The sequence below is a fragment of the Rattus norvegicus genome, chromosome 19 (assembly GCF_036323735.1).
Source record: "Rattus norvegicus strain BN/NHsdMcwi chromosome 19, GRCr8, whole genome shotgun sequence".
Taxonomy (NCBI): domain Eukaryota; kingdom Metazoa; phylum Chordata; class Mammalia; order Rodentia; family Muridae; genus Rattus; species Rattus norvegicus.
In genome coordinates this window covers 15,158,859-15,177,717 of record NC_086037.1, presented here as the reverse complement: position 1 = coordinate 15,177,717, position 18,859 = coordinate 15,158,859, and the positions used below count along the sequence as shown (strand labels likewise).

The window sequence follows — 18,859 nt, the reverse complement described above, 5'->3', positions numbered from 1 at the left end:
ACCACTATAAGGGACCCTGCAATCCCCACACTGCCCATCAGTGTCTATAATGTCCCTATACGACACTGAGACGATCTAAGCTCCTTCCAATCTTTATGCTGAGTCAGAATCTGACCATTGCTACTTTTGCTCCTCTCTCACCCACACTAGAAGCCCTGTACCCACACTAGTCCCAGCTGGCCTGTTGCCTACTGACATCTCATTGACTCTGCCCCAATATTCCCTCTTTGCCTGGGTCCCTGCAACTGTGTCCAGTTCTGGCTGCTTCCCTGCCTCCCCTCTTCCATTTTCCAAATGGCCACATTGACACATGGGTTTCTGGGTCTCCCACTCCTCGGATGCTGGGAACAGGTTCATTCTTTGCTGTTTGAATGGTTGTCCTAACACTGGAGGACCTTGCTTCAAGTAGTGGCAGTCAAACCTGGTGCTGATCGTGTCAGATCTGTCCAGGCTGTCTGTGTGACTGTGGCAATGCGCCTCTGTTTTGGCTGAGTGTTATTTACCTCCCTCATGGCCATGTGATAACCAGACCATGAGCAAGTTCATTGTTTGGAAAGAAGGGTGTGGAGGACATATGCTCCTCATCCTAGCATTAGTGGAAAAAAGACATAGGTAGATGATGCATTCTAGACCATCCTGGGCTATAGAAACTCTGATTCGAAGAATGCAGGTGGAGCAGGGCTGGGGTTCAGTTGGTTGCCTAGCAGCCTACCACATTGAGCAGGCACTGCTCAACCACCTGTACATACACATCTCCTGAGATCTCTCTCCTAAATGGGAGGTGATCGTGTCCACCTAGTACAGCACATGCCCTGGAAGGACAAAAGCTACCTACAGGAGCTGTGGTGATGACTCCCAGGTTAGAGCATCTGCTGCTCTCTCAGAAGAACCACATGGTCCCTAACAATCATCTACAATGGGGAATGCTATTCCCTCTTTTGGATCATGAGGGAAATGCACTCAGGAGTGGCCCAGACATACATTTGAAAAAAAAAGATCCATTGAGTTAAATGATAAAAATAAATATAATCAGCAACAATAAAAAACACAGCATATGAATGATCAAGTGAAACAGCACCTATAAAAACCTATTTCCCAAAATGACGTTGATGGTCATTATCTTTGTGGTTTAATACTAATGCTGTATTGTAAGAAAAACTGAGGCACATGGTTCTCCATTAGGATTATTCTATATTCCTTCGTGAAAGTTGTCATTTTTTCTGCAGCTCTACAGGCATGAGTGTGTGTTACTCAATATCTGGTGCACACAGTCAATAAGGAATGTGTGTTGTAGACTGATATAGACTAGGATGAGCAGAAGACATGACAGCATGGATACAGTATGTCAGTGATTACATCATAAAGTGTGTGTCCATAAAAAAAGTCACATTATCCACACAAAAGACACTATCACCCTGTGTACACCTTGGTGGCTTTGAATTCCCTATTTACCCATGCTGCCTGGACCATGCAAAGATCCATATCCAGCTGTCAGTTCTAAGTCTACAGAGGGGAAAGGACCCTTGAATAAGATGGTCTTAAGAGTCAAGAGTTACAAATCAATTTTTATTCATACGGAATACAATTTACAAAAAACAGGCATAAAATGAACAACTGAAATGGTATAAAAAATGAAAAACAGTAACAAGAATATATAACTATGAAATAACAAAAAGAAAACTTCAATGAAAATCATAACCAAAAACATTTCTTAACAGCATTTTCTTAATGAACATTTAGAAACACAGTTGTAGTGCTGTTTCTCCTCTAGGACAAGACGTCAAGGCAGTCCCCTCAGATGTCTCTCAAATGGTGTTGTCCGTATGAGAAAGGAGAAGGACCTCAACCAGACAGGCTGGCATACGGATACATAAATTTAGGGTCTCTATACATTGAGGAAATTATCTGAGAAGAAGAATATTCCCCCAAAAAGTCTTTGACTGTGAGGATTGTCGTCACAGGAACTCCTGAGGAAGAAACTCACTCTTCAGGGGGCTGTCTTCCTGGGATCCGTCCTATGCTATGTCTCCTGCAGTTTCTGAGACCTGGGAGGAGAAGGCAGCTATTAAGACACTGATTTGGTGGGGACATGCATACCAGCTGTCAAGTTGCTGCCTTCTGTCCCCTCAGCTGCATTGGACAGACAGCACTGATCTTTTCACTGAAATCATTGCTGATATCTCTGCAGGCTGGGAACATCACCAGCAACCCTCACAGTACTGTGGGAGAACAAGCTGCTCCTCAGACTCTACCAGTGCAAACCAAGAATGGGGAAATGGGGAGAGACCTAATTGGGGTGCAGGAAGAAAGGAGAAGGCCACATGATACCCACATGAAAGCCAATGACCAGGACTCATTTGCCATTTGCACTTGGTTCTTATCCCTACAAGGTGCTTCCAACCATAACATGACCCCTGTATGACCTTTGTCACACGACCAAGAACTCGTTCAAAACTCTTCATAGCATCCAATCTGTGATAGGGAGATGCAGTCATATGATATGTTATTCCTCTGTCACCATTTCTGGACTGCAGTTTCAAAAAGGGCAGAGAAGTATAATTGCCAATAACTCAGTTTCTGAAGAATGGTTAACATCCCAGAATACTTGTGCATACACAGAGCAATGAATAACTCTATCACATAAGGTGGGTGACTGACTGGGTGTGGGGAGATTAGAAAGGTGATAGGGGAAGCAAAGATGTATCCAATAGGCAAATGGTATCAGACATTTTTAATCTGACTCAGCTGCTTGTTCCTACCACATTTTGCTGGGTCTGGAGGTTGCTGGCCTTCTCCTGTTCATCTTCATCCTTCGGGTTCAACTCAAACAAATATCGCTGTAACTCCTTGCTCTCCTGCTTCAATGTGATCAACTTCTTCTTCATACATGCCTGGTCCATCAGGAGCCGGCTGTGCAGGTTGCTGGAAACACACTCTGCATATTAAGATCCTGAAGCCTCTTCCTCCCATTCCAACTGCCAAATCCCACAAACTCCACCAGGACCCAGATACCCATAAAGACTTCATAGAATACATCTCCATACATGTAAGGCTGCTGCACAAACAGCAAATGGCCAATCCAGGGAAGAATAAATTGTTTGTGTGACCCAAGCACCAATAAGAGTCCACGTCTGTCCAAAAGAACAAGGGATCTACAACTACCCATGAGAGCCCAATGCATCGGGACAGCATCAATTAGTAGGCAGCAAATAACCACAAGAGGACAGTATGACCAAGGGAGGTCATGCAAACCATGTGGTCCACACATTGAGCTTTGTTAAACCTGGTATGACCCCAGAGCCGCAGGTTGGCCTAATAACACTCTGATTCCTGAATCAGTGTAGTTCTATCCAGAGCCTTGTAAAGATGCATAGACACTGTGGTGAGAAGTCACAGTCTCTTAAAGAACTGAAACTGAGTCCAAAAGACCCACGGCACAGTGATATTTAAACAGCAGAAGAGATGGACCCAGAGCTACAGGCTCTCCAGTCCAGAACAAAGAGAGGCAGACATGGCCATTCCACAAGTGAGGGGCCCTTCTGACAAGTACTTACCGATAGAAGTTAATCTCCTTCTTGAGCTCCTGAAATTTCTCATGATGTTCAATGTTCTTTGTGTCTAAGTTGTGCAGTAATGACATGACCTCTTTCTCCTTTATCTTCAAGTTTTCATAAAATGGATTTGGCCTGAAGTAGGGGCTGGCCCCAGGAAGATAGAACCCAATGAACATCCAGGTTTAGGATTATATGAACTCAGGCTGTGTCCTGTACTACCCCAGTCCTGGAAGGACACTTTCTGAATTCTACATATTTGAATTCTTCAGCTTCAGAAACTTGGAATTGTGTGCTCAGGACAACAGAAGCTAAGCACCCAGATAAAGGGTTCCCTGGCTCACTTTTTTCAATCAGGAGGGCTGGATCTGCTTTCAAACCTGTTATGCTGTCAAGAGCCTAGGCCGCCGAGCTTACCCAACCACACACACTCACCCACAAACACACACACAGACACACACACACACACACACACACACACACACACACACACACATCCAGAAACCTCTGATTTCATTTTTCCTGTTTTGACAAGTGGAATGCTACAAGCCGAATAACTAATATTCTAGAGGCAGACAGTACACATAATTCTGGAGATGAGACCAGATATTGCCACAAACTTATAATCTGCCCAAGGCATACAAATGTATAGACAAATGTGACCACACAGGCAAAGAACTGTACTGTTGAAAGTGGGGCTTCCAAAATAAAGTACTTAAACCTCCATGAAACTATTATACAGGTATATCCTGAGGTCAAAAAACAGACCCCTAAATTCCAAGGGTGGAGGGACACAGAAACATATAAAAGTTGTGCATATGCATGCAGACCTGTGCACACACAGACACACAAACTGGGACACACCCACAAGAAAAGAAAATTAAACAGACTCAGAGAATGAGAAAGAGAGACAAATATGGAAAGAGCACAATGAGAATCATTAGAAATGTATGCACCATTACTGTCTCAGTGTTTAAGGCACACAGACAAGAAGGAACAGGCCAGAGCCTCAGGCCTTCTAGTTAAGTATTGATATGAACAATGTGGGACCTGTTACCTAAGGGTGCTGCCATGAGATGATAGCGTTCAGTCACCTTCCTAGCAAGTACAAACACTCTCCAAAAACTCACAGCACCTAGAACCTTGCAAAGCTACCACCTGTCAAGGGCTTTCCAATTGTACACTGGGAACTCATGCTCCAGTGACTTTATCCCTGAATTCTTCACTCAGATCACCAGTTCAGATTTTCAACAGGCAGAATCAGAGAGTCCATGTCCAAACTCACTCCTCAGTAAGGGTCAGGTTCTGAATCTCCTCTCTATGGGAGATGAGGTTTAGAACAAGGTCGATTGTTTGGAGCAATGCATACCTCTTGCTCATGGATCCACCTGTCACATAAAGGAGGCGATCTGTCAGCTCATTTCTCTCCTTGGTAGTTAGCTCCAGTTCTCTATTCAGCCTCTCCTCTTCCTCGTTGTCCTGCACCTTGTTTAGGATATTTTCAGGGGATGACGTCTGTCTGCAGGCCTCTGTAGGTAGAAGAACACAAGTGAACCCGCATGGGGTGAATGCATAGAGCATACACAGACCACAGTGAGGTCTAAACAGGAGAACATGCTTGGAAGCCAGTGTCACTGCAAGAAGTTTGGTCTGTGTAAGAGGCATCCTAAGTGGATCACAGTTCCCCCACTACTATATAGAGACCAAGAGATGTAAGCAGCCAGGTGTTCCCTATGCCCACCCACACAGGCTTACAAGTACCAGAGAGATGCCTTCTCCACGATTATTATCAGGTACGCAGGCTACAACCTGGTTTCAAGACCCTCACCCCTCTGGTTTCAGAAGTCAGATCATCAATTCAGCATCCACAATGACTTGATTGATCAGGGAAACTCAGATATCCTACACTGTTACTCTAGTCCAATAACTTTGCATTAAAAAGTCATGTAGGGGGAGGACATGGTCAACAGACTTATTAATTCCCCCTACTGAAATGACAAATGCCCCAGAAGTGCCAATAGGTTACAGGCTCTTTCTCTACCTGCTCCATATAGTTTGGCTACTGTAGAAAAATATCTGCCACACAGAACCTCTAATATATGAAGGTAAGATTGGCCCCGTCAGCCAGAGGTAGCCAGAGGAGTTCTAAGAATATAAGGTCATGGCCAGGAGCACAGTTCTCTCCCTCTTACGACTGTCAGATAGTCACTGAATTGAAAGAAGCAATGAAAGTGAAGTACATTGATGCCCTGTTTAATTCAGAAAAGTTATACCCTCCATGACTACTTATGGTGTTATTATATCAATTTAACATACCGAATGCACTGTAAAAGTAAAGACTAGAAGTTCACCCAATAATAGCAGAGGCAGTGCCATATCCTCCATGTGGTTATGGAGAAACTAATGATGTGAAAACCTTGACTTTCAGGAATTGTGATAATCATGGAATTCAATATCTGTGGAGATGTTCCAGTGGTTGTGGCCCATTGCTATAAAGGCCAGCTGAAGTCCCCCACACTCACCCCTGACAGGAAGCTCAACATACACTGCCCAGAACTTACTCCACATTCCCCATGTCCTGTGTCCATCATTAACTTTAGGTTTCGTTTGCTCCACTCTAGACTCTTCTCTATCAACATCAACTCTCCCAAAGCGCCTACAAAGACGGGAAAACATGTCTGTGGATATATCCTTTGGACACTAAGAGAAAAAGTAGGGAATTGGTTGTCACAACGATACTGGTGACATCACAGGGATTCCAAGAAGTCTCTAGGAGACAATAGAATGTCCACGAAGGGTCTGCTGATGTCACGGAGAACAGACTTTGCCTCCCTGCTAATGTTCTCCCTGTACTGAGCAAAAGCTTTTGGACCCTTTTCAGGGGACTTCCCTGTGGTATAGCCACTGAGCACCACATGCTTCCAAAGCCAAATTTGGCTCTAGGCTTGATTGGAAAAACCTAAGTCATTGCTATGTATCTAAATGAGCGCTTCCTCCCAATCCCTGCACAGAAATGTTTCATCCTACCTCAAATTCTCCTCAGTCAGCAATATTACCCATTAAAGATTACTGAGAAATCACACCAGTTCCTATAAGTAGCCAAAGAGGTCTCCTGTCTCATCATGTGCAGGTGCATGAAATCACACCCAGAAATAGCCTGTAGGGTAGGTTGCAATGTGGGTGTGTGTTATAGGTACAACCTGAAGCTTTGTGCTTAACATTTGACAGTTGCCACCGGATTCTTTAGGAGAAAGAATTGCATTCATTATGGTCCTGGCAACAAGGTGGTGATCTGTTAGCAGAGGAAACTGAAATATTGGATCCACCAGTGAATGCACCCTCAGGCTGAGTGTGGGGCTCTCCTCTTTGCACTTAAGTTACCAAAGCAGGATTGCTTACAGGCCTCTCTAAGCTATAACATGTGATTTCATCTGAAAAATAAAATAGTCAGCAAATGTGGGGGGGGATGCAGCCAAAGGAGTAGGACAAGCCTAGAGACATAACTCAGTGGACAGAGTAAGAAACAAGCATCTTCAATCCTGTTTCATGGATCACCCCACAAAACACAAAAGCATCTATCATACTAAAAAAAAAAACAAGTTATTTTATTGAATGCATTGAATGCATACACTAATACTGTTTACAGTATTAGTGGCAAAGCTCAGATTTTGGGGGCAGATCCATGACTTGAACTATCTTCCTGACAACATATAAAGCAATAAATAAATAAATAAATAAATAAATAAATAAATAAATAAATAAGAAAAAAACACAAAAATAAAAAACACAAAAAGCACAAGCCTCCCATGTGAAGTTACAGAAGAGTGATCCAGTGGTCACTTCTGACCAGGCCATTTTAGCTATGACGGTGCATAGTGACCCTTAATTTGATGGGTCCTATATAAAGCTTTGTGCAAATTGTCATTTTAACAAACCTCATCCAGAACATACATAACGACACAGGATATGATTGCCATGTCCTTGCTGTGTATCAAGTTATTTTTCTGTGTCCTTGATTGTCAGGCATATTACAGCAACAATCTGAGATGGCTGGTAGACTTAGAAGAAAGTGGATATGAAAGATCCCCGTTTGATATCAGTACAGCCATTTCGTAAGCATGAGAATCTTTTAAGCTGGCCCTCGCTTAGCCCCTAGACGTTAGACAATACACCAGAAAGTACAGAAAGCACATTCCCACCCACTCTCTAGGAAGCTGCCCGACCATAAGAACAGAGGGTATAGAACATATTTACTGCAGGGCAATTACAAGACAGGAAACATCTCTGGGAAGCTGACTGACCACTATAGAAGTGAGATATCCTTGGTACTGAATGCAGCTGTGCTATAGGCTGACATCACTATAGCCTTGTCCTGGGAACTCCAGAAGAGAAACACCTACCAAGACAGATATCCTTGGTCCTTGTCCTGGGAACCCCAGGATAAGAAAACATATATCAAGTCAGAAATCCTTCCTATTGAAATAGCTACATTGATGTGGTTACGGCCTTATCCCAGGCCGAGAAACATCTGCCTAGTTATTCTTGGCACCGAAATAGCTGAGCTAATGAAACTGTGTGATCATAAATGACGGTTTAAGCTGTACATTTCTGTTGTTTGAGGCTCCTTACATCCCTCCTCGTGAGGACCGTGTCGAGCCCCAGTGCATTGGTATCCCAAAGTAAACCTCTTGTTTTTACATCAAGACTGAGTCCTGTGTGTTCATGGGGTGGTGATTGTCCTCAGGACTGGAGCGAGAGTCTCCTCTGTCTGAGGGTCTTTCAGATAAAGCTATAGTTGTGGGTTACACACCTCAATTCTCATTGGCTAATGCTGTCCTCACAGTCCTTGGAGGCCCCTTTGTAAGACTACCTTTTGGAAAGTAGAAGCAGCTTTATTTGAGCTCAAAGTGAACCTGACGAGCAACGTAGAGAACAAGATGGGGTAATTGAGAACCTGTCTAAAACCAGCACAGAAACCCACCCTTCATTCAAAGCATCATCTACCAATTCTTGAATTTTTACCATTCTCTACCAACCAGTCTTTCATTCAGGAAAGGTAGAAAAAAACTGGAAATGATCTTTTTATTCTAAGGATCTTGATCTGTCTTTCCTTTGGTCCACGTTAAGAACAAATGAAATGGGTATCACCATCTGAACAACTTAGTATCACCTACTCAGCATTTCTAGCCTAATACTGTGCCTATGGTAATCTCAAGCTTCCCTGAGTGTTGCTGCCCCAGCAAGAAGAATGAAGAACTGAGGTCAAACCCCACTGAACCTTTCAAGGTTTTAGAAGAAAGCCATCAGAGATATTGCACTTCTTTGTCCTTAGATTAAATCAAGATGATACAACGTTAATCTATTGGGATATTCAACCATACATCTTCCTCACAACCCCACCTATCTGAGTTCATTGCTTGGCAGAATTCATGCCCCACCATCCTAGATATTTCTTGATTCATTGCTGCCAAGGGCCAGGTTTCCTGAGTTTTGTTTTTTATAGAATTGGGTGTAGTCAATCATAGTTGCCCTCTTTAAGAAATGACAAATATCTATAATAACTGACCACACTGTACTTGTGTATACAAGTACAGTAGTGGAAAATTCAGCATAACTGAGGAGTGGGAAATCACCACAGTGTCCTGGCCTTTCTCTGCCCATATCACAGCTCACAGGCGGCTGGGGCAAACCTTGAGTTCCTCTGTAGAAACAGAGTGATGTTGAATGGACACTGAGCAGGCAGAGCAACACAGCTGAGGCAACTCAATTCCAGCAACAAATGCATTATTTGTTTCCCATCTTAACAGCTCCCTTTGAGGACTTGTCCCCACACCTAGCTTAAACACAGCAATTTTCATACATGCCAGCCTGCTATTTCATATTGTTGCTGTAATACGCCTCCACATCATAGATTTCAAAAAATAAAGAAAATAAACCTGACACTGAGAAGGGTGATGCCTGTCAACATCTAGTGCGTTGGCGGCCCAGGTACGGTCACAAATAACCAGGACACAGGGGATGCAGAGCAAAGGCAGATGCAACTGCATGCAGCTGCAAGCTTATTAACCCTTATACAGGCATGAATATGGATTACCTCACTTTCCCTTTTGGCAAGATATAATAAGATCGTTATTCCCATGATACCAGGAACGACTGAGGCAAGACTAGGCAAAGAAGTGAGACTAAGCAAAGGCTTCTCCTTAAAATATCTGTATAGCAAATCACCCCTCTTCCTAGTATCACAATATGCTTGTCATAACCCAGAGAACATGAGAGCCGCTTCCACAAAAAACGGACACAGTACAGCATAGTGTAAGGTAAAGTGAGAAAAACATTTTCTTCTCAAGGGCAGCATTGCAGCCCCTGCTTGCATCTCTCAGCCGTCTTTCCTTGATCCCGTCTGGGAAGTGTCTCTCAGTGACTCCTCAATTTCTCTCTTTGTCCTTTTGTTTTAAAAGTAACACTTTCTATAACATAGCTAAATGTCCTTGAAGGGTTTTAATCATGCAAAAAGAAAGCAATATAATATATAATGTATGCAACCTTTAATGAGTGTATCTATTTTCTTAGGGGTATTATTCAGATACCTTCCCAGATCTGGATTTAACTTTGGTAATTGTTATCTGTCTACAAAATCAACAATATCGAATAAATATTCCAGTTTTCTGGCATAAAGTCCTCGGGAGTAAGAACTAATGATTTTGGAATTTGCTCGGTGTCTATTGTTATGTCCCTCATTTCATTTCTGATTTTTAATTCATGTATTGTCTCTCTTGTGCATTGTTAGTTTGAGGAAGGGGTTGTCTCTCTTGTGGATCTACTCAAAAAAAAAAAGAGGAAGAAAAGACAGCTCTTGCTTTCCTTGACTTTGTATTTTTCTCTTTGTTTCTAAAGGCTTGATTTCAACCCTGAATTTATTTCCTTTCATCAGATCCTACCAGACTCTCTATGGGATGAGGCTTTGCCTCCTCTTGTTAACAGCAGCATGGAATAAATGAAGCTTCTGCTGATCTCTGTTGTGGTGTTGCACATCACAATCTCACCGAAAACCATGCATACCCTGGTTTTAGGCTCTATTAAAGCGGCCCACTAATTCAGTGTTCCCTGCAAGGTGCCATGGAACAGTAGTAATATAATTCTGCATGCACATAGACAGGTTTCTCCACAGTCTTATGGGTCATTTGATAATAATTTATATTGAGTTCATGGATGAACACACACACACACACACACACACACACACACACACACACACACACACACTTTACTGACATGGTGCATATTCTTTGCACACCAAAAATAAAGTGAGCGTTGCTGAAAATGCACCAATAATGGAATCGAAGGAGGGAGCTGTGGGGAAGCTGGGGCTTAGAGTTACTTAAAAGACCCGATTCACATTCTCCTTCTATTGGAGGAGAAACTTGATAGACAATGTGGTTCTTTATTTTCTTTCTCTTGAGCACACAGGACTAGGGTGGCAGCTAGGGCTTTGAGTGTATTCGGCAAGTACTGTAGCACTGAATTAAATCCTAGGGCTGGAACCCTATTAATCATCTACAACAATTACAGGGCAGGCTGGATGACGACACTCAGCTGACAATGTGGACATCTCAAGACAGTCACTGGACAATGGCTGACACACTTGTCTGGAGACTGGAAATGTTTCTCGATCTTGGCGAGGAAAGAAGGACCCTCCAACTACACTGTCCTCTAAGGAAGTTTATTCATGTGAGGGATGACAGGGACTGTTTTGTCTCACGTCACACATGTCAGTAGAAAATATCCTAGGTATTGGATGCCGCTGTTAGCATTAACAGAACAAAGCCCATAGTGTTGGGAAGGATAATAAATTATGAGTAGGATTAGAAAACCCCAAGCCTCTTCCAGGTTCTAGGAGAGCAAAAAAAAAAAAAAAAAAATACCATGAAATACAGCATTAATGTGATAGTTTGGTTAAATCTAGTTACTAGTTTCTATTGTGATACCTATTGTCAGTGCCTGTGCCGACAGTGTGTGAATATCGGGTGTAGGTTTGTGGGGTTGAAAGAAAACACGTACACGGGTCACCCCTTTTTAGCGAGTGCCACCAAGGCTTTACTGAGATCTCCTTATATACCAGAGGCAAAAGCCATGGAAAAACAGCAAGGCAGGTGAAAATCCCCAACCAGGAAAATAGGACAAGTCTGTGAGGTGAAAGTTCCAGCCCAATCAGGGGCATAAACAGCTTCTTAAAAACAAGAAGCAGGAAAGCTCAGTGGGGAGGAAGGGTGCCATGGAAAATCCCAGCCCCAAATCAGGGGCTAAGAGCAGCTGTCAAAGGTGTAAACAATTTCTTGCTATAGCAGGCTGAAAGGCTCAGCGAGGGGGGAGGGAAACACCAAGGTAGAGCCCAACAGGAGCCTTCACTGGTGGCTCTAATGTTTCACTTTCCTCTGCCAACTGGCCTCCACACTGTTTCTAGCACCATAATGATTTCAAGTCTTTCTCCTAAGGAATTTTCTGGCAATTGTATTGCTAAGCACATGACTTCATGAGTGTTCCCCTAATACACACGCATGTTGTAACCTACCATGCAGACTATTTCTTGATGTGATATAAAGCACCTGTACAGAATGAGACAGGAGAACTTTTGACTGCATATTCAAGCTGGTGTGAAATATCAGGAAGTTTTAATGGCTAACATTGGTGAATGAGGATGATTTGAGTTAGGATGAGACATTTTTTGGGAAAGATTTGAAAGGAAACATTCATTTAGATGCATAGGAATTACTAAGGTTTTTATAATCAAGCCTTGAGGAAAATTTGGCTTTGGAAGCAGGAGATGCTCAGTGGCTCTGCCCCAGGAAAGTCTCCTGGAAAGGGCACCTCAGCTTATGCTCAGTACAGGGAGATTATTAGCAGGGAGGAAAAGTCTGCTCCCCATGACATCTGCTGTCCCTTCTTGGACATTCTATTGTCTCCTAGAGAGTTCTGGCATCCTCTGTGATGTCACCAGTGTTGTAGTGACAACCAGTGCCCTAGTTTCTCTCAGTCTGAGTCTGGCGGTTACAAGCTAAGACATGTTTTCCCGTCTTCGCAAGCGTTTTGGGAGGGGGAACGTCGATTCTGGAGAGACTAGAGTGAATGAGTCTGGCCTTTCGTCTCAAAGTAATGATGGACAAAGGCAGCACTTCTGGGGAATGTGTAGTAAGTTCTGGGCAGTATATTTTGAGCTTCCTGCCAGGGTGGCTGCAGGCTTAAGCTGACCTTTCTAGCAATGGGCCACAGCAACTGGAGCATCTGAAAAGGAATTGAATTTCCATGAATATCACAATTCCTTAAAGTCAAGGATTTCAGAACTTTAGTTTCCCCATCCCCACTGGGAGAATATGGTAAGGCCAATGCTATTATACTGTGAACTTCTGGTCTTTACTTTTCAGTTCATTTGTTCTGTTACATTGATATAATAGCACCATCAGTAGTCATGGATGGTCCACCTTTTCTGAGTTTAGACAGGGCAGCAATGTATTTCACTATCATTGCTTCTTTAAATACAGTGGGTATCTGACAGTAGTAACAGGGAGAGATTGTGCTCCAGGCAATAACCTTATGTTCTTAGACCTTCTCTGATTTCTTCTAACTGGCAGTGTCATTGTTAGCTTTATATATTAGAGATGTGTGTTACAAACATGTTTCTAAAATACCAAAACTATTTGGAACGTGTAGACCAAGATTCAGCCTGTAACCTATTCGCACTTCTGGGGCATTTGGTATTTCACATAGGGACACTGATAAGTCTGTTGAACATATCCTCCCCGGAAATGCGTTTTTAATCCAAAGTTGTTGGCTTAGAGTATCAGGGTAGGACATCTGAGTGTCTCCAATCACTCAAGTTTTGTGGATGGTGAATTTATCATCTGAGTTCTGAACCCACAGGGGTGAGGGTCCTGAAACCAAGCTGTACCCTGTTCAGCTGATAATAATCCTGGAGAAGCCATCTCCGTGGTACATGTAAGCACGTGATGTCCGGCATAGGGAACACCTGGCTGCTTACGTCTCTTGGTCTCTATAGAGTAGTGGGAGAACTGAGATCCCCTGAGGAGGTCTCTTAAGCATAGACCAATCGCCTAGCAGTGACACTGGGTTCCTGGCTTGTTCTCCTGTTTAGGCCTCACTGAGGTCTATGAACACTCTATGCATTCTCCCCATGCAGGTTCACTTGTGTTCTTCTACCTACAGACACTGGGAGAGAAACATCATCCCCTGGCACTGAACTAAGCACGAATCAGGCCATGAAGGAAAAGGAGAGGCTGATTGAAGAGCTGCAGCTCATTACCGAGGAGAGAAATGACCTGAGAGATCGCCTGATGTTTCTGACAGAGAGATCCATGAAGAACAGGTATGAATCGCTCCAAATGCTCTTGTTTCATTCCTGGGTCTGCAAGGTCACCTTCTTATCCTATTAAGGTTTTGGGTTCTAGAAAGCTGTGCCTCCCTAACCACCCTGTGCTAAACCTCACCTCCCATATAGTGGAGATTCAGAACCTGACCCTTCCTGAGGAGTGAGATTGAAAATGGACTCATCTGCTTCCATTTATTTAAAAGCAGAACTTGTGGTCTGAATGAAGAATTCAGGGATAAAGTCAGGGAGAGTGAGTTCCCAGTGTGCATTTGCAAAGCCCTTGACAGCTGGTGGCTTTGCAAGATTGTAATTGCAGTGAGTTTATGGTGAGTCTCTGTAATTGCAAGGCAGGGGACTGAGTGCTGGAAGATCCAGGCAGCAGCCTGGGGTAATATATGACCCACCCTGAGTTCATATATTCCTAAATGCCGATATTCATTGTATTCTATCATTTGGGGCCAGGCCACACTTCAGGCCAAATCCATATTATGAAGACCTGGAGAGAATGGAGGAGGCGGTTATGTCAATTCTGCACAACTTAGAGATGGAGAACACTGAGATCCATGAGAACAACCATAAGCTGAAGAAGGAGATTACCTTCTCTAGGTAAGTCCTGGTCAGAAAGGCTATCACTTGTGGAATGGCCATTTCTGACTTTCTTTGTTCTGGATTGGACGGTCTTCAGCTCTGGTTCAATCTCTTGTGCCATTTACCCATCAGTGTTCCAGGGTCCTTAGGACTCAGTTTTCAGTTCCATAAAAGACTGTTCCTCATCCCAGGATTGTCTAGGCATCTTCAGAAGGCTCTAGAGAGAACAGTACTGATTGAAGTCAGCAGAAGGTTATTAGGCTGACCTGGACCTATGGTGTCACACCAGGTTTTACAAAACTCAGTGTGTGGACGACATGGTTAGCATGACCTTCTCTTGGTTCTACTGACCTTTTTGAGGGTGTTGGCCTAGTACTAATTGATGTTGGCCCCATGCATTGGGCTTTCATGGATAGTTGTAGATCCATGTTCTTTCTCAGAGGTGTGGACACTAATTGGTGTCAGGCCAAGCAAACAATTTATTCTTCCCCGAATTAACTCTTTATGGTTTGTGCAGCAGCCTTATATGTATCAAGATGCATTTTATTAAGTCTTCATGGGTATGTGGGACCTGGTAGAGTTAGTGGGACTTGGGAGTAGGAATGGGAGAAAGGGCCAGCATGATCTTACTATGCAGACTGTATTTCCAGAAACCTGCTCAGCCAGCTCCTGATGGAGAACACATGCAGGAAGAAGTTGGTCCCACTGAAGCAGGAGAGCAAGGAGGTACATCTTGATTGTGCACTGAACCAGAAATATTTGGTTGACTTCAACAAGAAAGATAAAGACCATCAACGGCCAGAACCAGCATTATCAGGTAGGGACGAGCAGATATGTTAGCTTAACAATATCTGATAAAATTTGCCAATTTGATACATCTTTGCTTCTCTTACCACCTTTCTAATTTACACTCACAACCAACCAACCAACTCATGTAATGGAATTGTTCACTGCTCTGCCTATGCACAAGTATTCTAGGAAGTTAACCACTTTTCAGAAACTGAATTATTGTGCAAGCATATTTTGCTGCTCTTTTTGAAGCTGCAGTCTAGAAATGGTGACATATGAATAACATGTCATATTATTGCATATCCATGTGACACATTGGATCCTATGTAGAGTGTTGAACAATCTCTTGGTTCTTTGACAAATGACACTCTGTGGTCATGTGACCTCTTGTGTAGGAATCACCTTTGGGATAAGAACAAAGTGCAAATGTCAAATTAGTACTTGTCATTGGCTTTAACCTTGGTGACATATGGACATCTCCTTTCTTCCTGCAACCCAATGAGGTTCCTTCCATTGCCCTGTTCTTGGTTTGCACTGGTATAAGTCTGGGTCCCATATTGGCAGCCCACATTACTGTGAGGCTCTGTGGGGATTTTGCCCTGCCCACAGAGTTAGCAACAATGATATCAGTTAAAAGGTCCATGTCGACTGTCCAATAGACCTGAGGTGGTAGAAGGCAGCATTCTGACAGCTGGCTTGCATTTCCCCACCAAATCAGTGTCTGAAAAACTGCCTTCCTCTCCCAGGTCTCAGAAAGTACAAGAGAGTTGGAATTGGACACACACCAGGAAGAGAGCTTCCTGAAGAATAAGTTGCTTTCTCAGGAGTCCCTGATGACCAACATCCTGAATGGTAACAACATTTTTTGGATGAGTATTCATCCTCTGAGTTAATTTGTCATTTCTTAGAGACCCTAAATTTATATACCACTAAGCCAGCCTGACTGATTGAGGTCTTACTTTATTCTCAGAAAACAGCACTTGAGAGACAACTTGGGGGACCGCCTTTCATTATGTGTGCTAGAGGAGAAACAGCAATACGTCTGTGCTTCTAAATGTTCGTTAAGAATATGCTTTTAGAAATATTTTTGTTATGATTTTAATTGAAGTTTTCTTTTTGTTGTTTCATATTTATATGTTCTTGTTACTATTTTTACTTTCAAATAGTTTTAAATATTTTTATTCATTTTAATCCTGTTTTGTTGTTATAATGTATTTGTTATGAATAAATTTGAATTCTATCTCTTGACTATTAAGACCATCATTCTTACTCAAGGGTTCTGTCCCCTCCTGTGGACTTCGAACTGACAGCTAGAGATGGATCTCTGCATGTTCCATGGAGCCTGAGCTAATAGGAGAATTCAAAGTCACCAAGGGGTACCCAGTGTGACAGTGTCTTTTGTGTGGACAATGTGGCTATGTCTCTGACACACACTTTATGATGTAATCACTGACATGCTTTACCCAATTGTTAGGGTCCATGTGGTTCTTCTGAGAGATCAGCAGATGCTCTATCCTGTGAGTCATCACCACAGCTCCTGCAGGTGGCTTTTGTTATTCCACATGAGGTGCTGTATTATGTGGACAGGATCTAATCCAATTAAATAGAGAGATCTCAGGAGATGTGTACTCACAGGTAACTTACTGAGCTGTGCGTGCTCAACGTGTTAGGTTGTCAGGCATCCCTACAGGGCTCTGGTGTCCCCACTGCTCAGTGTGGGTCAGAATCATCCTCCAGCATCACTTAGTGTCCATATTAGAGCAGATCTTTCACCTATTATCAGTGATGACCATATGTATTCTGCACATCTGACAAAATACAGAATAGAAACTAGCTTCCTGTAGGCCAGATTCACATAATGAGTTTTTTGATTGTTAGCATGAAAATTATTTTAATCTAAGCAGTTTAGGGGGGAACCTCAAGAGCATCCATAGTGAATGCAGCCTGCAACTATGAACACAGGTTTCTGTTGGAGAGCAGGCCTGTGAAGCCCAGAACCTAGGTGGGACAGTTCAAGCTACCCTTTTTCTATGGCCAATCTTGGATTGTATTGAGAATGTATTTTTTCCAGGTGACTGATTTCCAATTTATGGAATTGAACTAACTTACTGAGAGTGCAGGTGACTCACAGAGTTAAAGTACAGAAGGACCAATCCAGAATGTCCACAAAAGCTTGCTGTCACCCCAGGGCTTTTAAAGGTCAGCAGCTAGAGAAACAATGTAGTATTTGGTTATTCTCATGCTTAGGTCTAGTCATTCATTATAAGCTGACCATGACACCATAAAGAGTCATCTGTGTCACAATAGAAACTAGTTGTAACTAGATTCACACCACACTATCACATTACTACTGTGTTTGAGGTTCTCAGTTACTATCTAAGACCCTGGAAGAGGCCTGGGTCTTGCTACACAAACTCATAATTTATGTCTTGATGACACTGTGTGCTTTGTTCTGTTGATGCTACCATTGGCATACAATACCTTGGATACTTTGTGCTGACATCTGTGACATGAGACAATAGTTCATGTCATGTCTAACCTGAATAAACTGTCCTTAGAGTACAGTGTGGTTGGAGGGGCCTTCTTTTCCTGTGAGATAGCAAAACATTTCCATTCTTCAGTCAAGTCTGTCAGCCATTGTCCACTGCCTGTCTTGAGATGTGCACCTTTTCAGCTGAGAGTCTTCATCCAGGCTGCTCTGTAATTCTGTAGAAGATTAATAGGGTTCCAGCCCTAGGATTTAATTCAGTGTGACTGCACTTGCCGAACATGCTCAAAGCCCTGTGATCCAACCTAGCCCTCTGTGCTTTAGAGAAAAAAAAAAAGAACCACATTGCACTTGAAATTTCTTTCAACAAAAGGAGAGCCTGCATAGGGCCTTTAAGTACCTCTAAGCCCCAGCTTCCCCACAGCTCCCTCCATCAATTCCATTATTGGTGTATTTTCATTACTGCTCACTTTCTTCCTTGTGTGCAAAGAATGTGCACCATGTCTGTGAAATGTGTGTGTGTGTGTGTGTGTGTGTGTGTGTGTGTGTGTAGTCCCTAGTGAAAACTGTCGAGGTGCATGCAGACTCATGCTACTACTGTCTCATGGCACCTTGGAGGGAACACTGAAATCATGGGCTACTTTGATACAGCCTAAACCGGGTGTGCATGGTTTTCAGTTAGATTTTGACATCATCACTGCTACAGAGGGCAGAAAAAGCTTCAGTAGTCACATGAATGTGATCAATCAGTGTTAGTGTGTGCATTCAATAAAATATCCATTTTTGACTAAGGTAGATGCTTCTGTATTTTGTGGGGTGTCCAGTTGTCAATGTCTAGTGAATTGGGGGCCCTGGGTATGGATGCATACCCCCAGGACACAGGGGGTGCAGAGCAAAGGCAGAAGGAACTGCACACAGTTGCAAGCTTTATTAATCCCTATATAGCTGGGAATGTTCATTACTACAATTTTCATTTTGTCAAGATACCATAAGATCATTATTCCCAGGATACCAGGAACAACTGAGGGAAGACTAAACAAAGAAATACGAATGAACAAAGGC

The 18,859-nt window shown here is 43.0% G+C and overlaps 2 protein-coding genes and 1 long non-coding RNA gene across 3 annotated transcripts in view; 1 reads left to right on the top strand and 2 right to left on the bottom strand.

Moving 5' to 3' along the window:
* The window catches only part of LOC134483152 (uncharacterized), a 757,250-nt gene that overhangs the window by 641,182 nt on the left and 97,209 nt on the right, over positions 1 to 18,859 (bottom strand). The window lies entirely within an intron of this gene.
* On the bottom strand, positions 1,706 to 6,276 carry LOC134483155 (disks large homolog 5-like). Its single transcript, XM_063278410.1, has 5 exons — positions 6,113 to 6,276; positions 4,921 to 5,080; positions 3,555 to 3,698; positions 2,760 to 2,922; positions 1,706 to 2,045 (listed from the first exon to the last, which is right to left on the bottom strand). The coding sequence occupies exons 1-5, from the start codon at positions 6,225 to 6,227 to the stop codon at positions 2,016 to 2,018; spliced, it is 612 nt and encodes a 203-aa protein (XP_063134480.1). The 5' UTR covers positions 6,228 to 6,276; the 3' UTR covers positions 1,706 to 2,015.
* Positions 15,141 to 16,718, top strand: LOC134483159 (uncharacterized). The gene is made up of 3 exons (XR_010060059.1): positions 15,141 to 15,337; positions 16,056 to 16,161; positions 16,280 to 16,718. It is a non-coding gene; the product is annotated as an uncharacterized LOC134483159 (long non-coding RNA).

Excerpts from the sequence above, each read along its gene's own strand:
- LOC134483155 (XM_063278410.1), bottom strand. The coding sequence starts at position 6,227 with ATGTTTTCCCGTCTTTGTAGGCGCTTTGGGAGAGTTGATGTTGATAGA. Across the intron at positions 2,923-3,554 it reads AAGGAGATTAACTTCTATCG|CAACCTGCACAGCCGGCTCC; the intron begins GTAAGTACTTGT and ends GTGTGTTTCCAG. Across the intron at positions 2,046-2,759 it reads TCCAGACCCAGCAAAATGTG|GTCTCAGAAACTGCAGGAGA; the intron begins GTAGGAACAAGC and ends TTCTCCTCCCAG.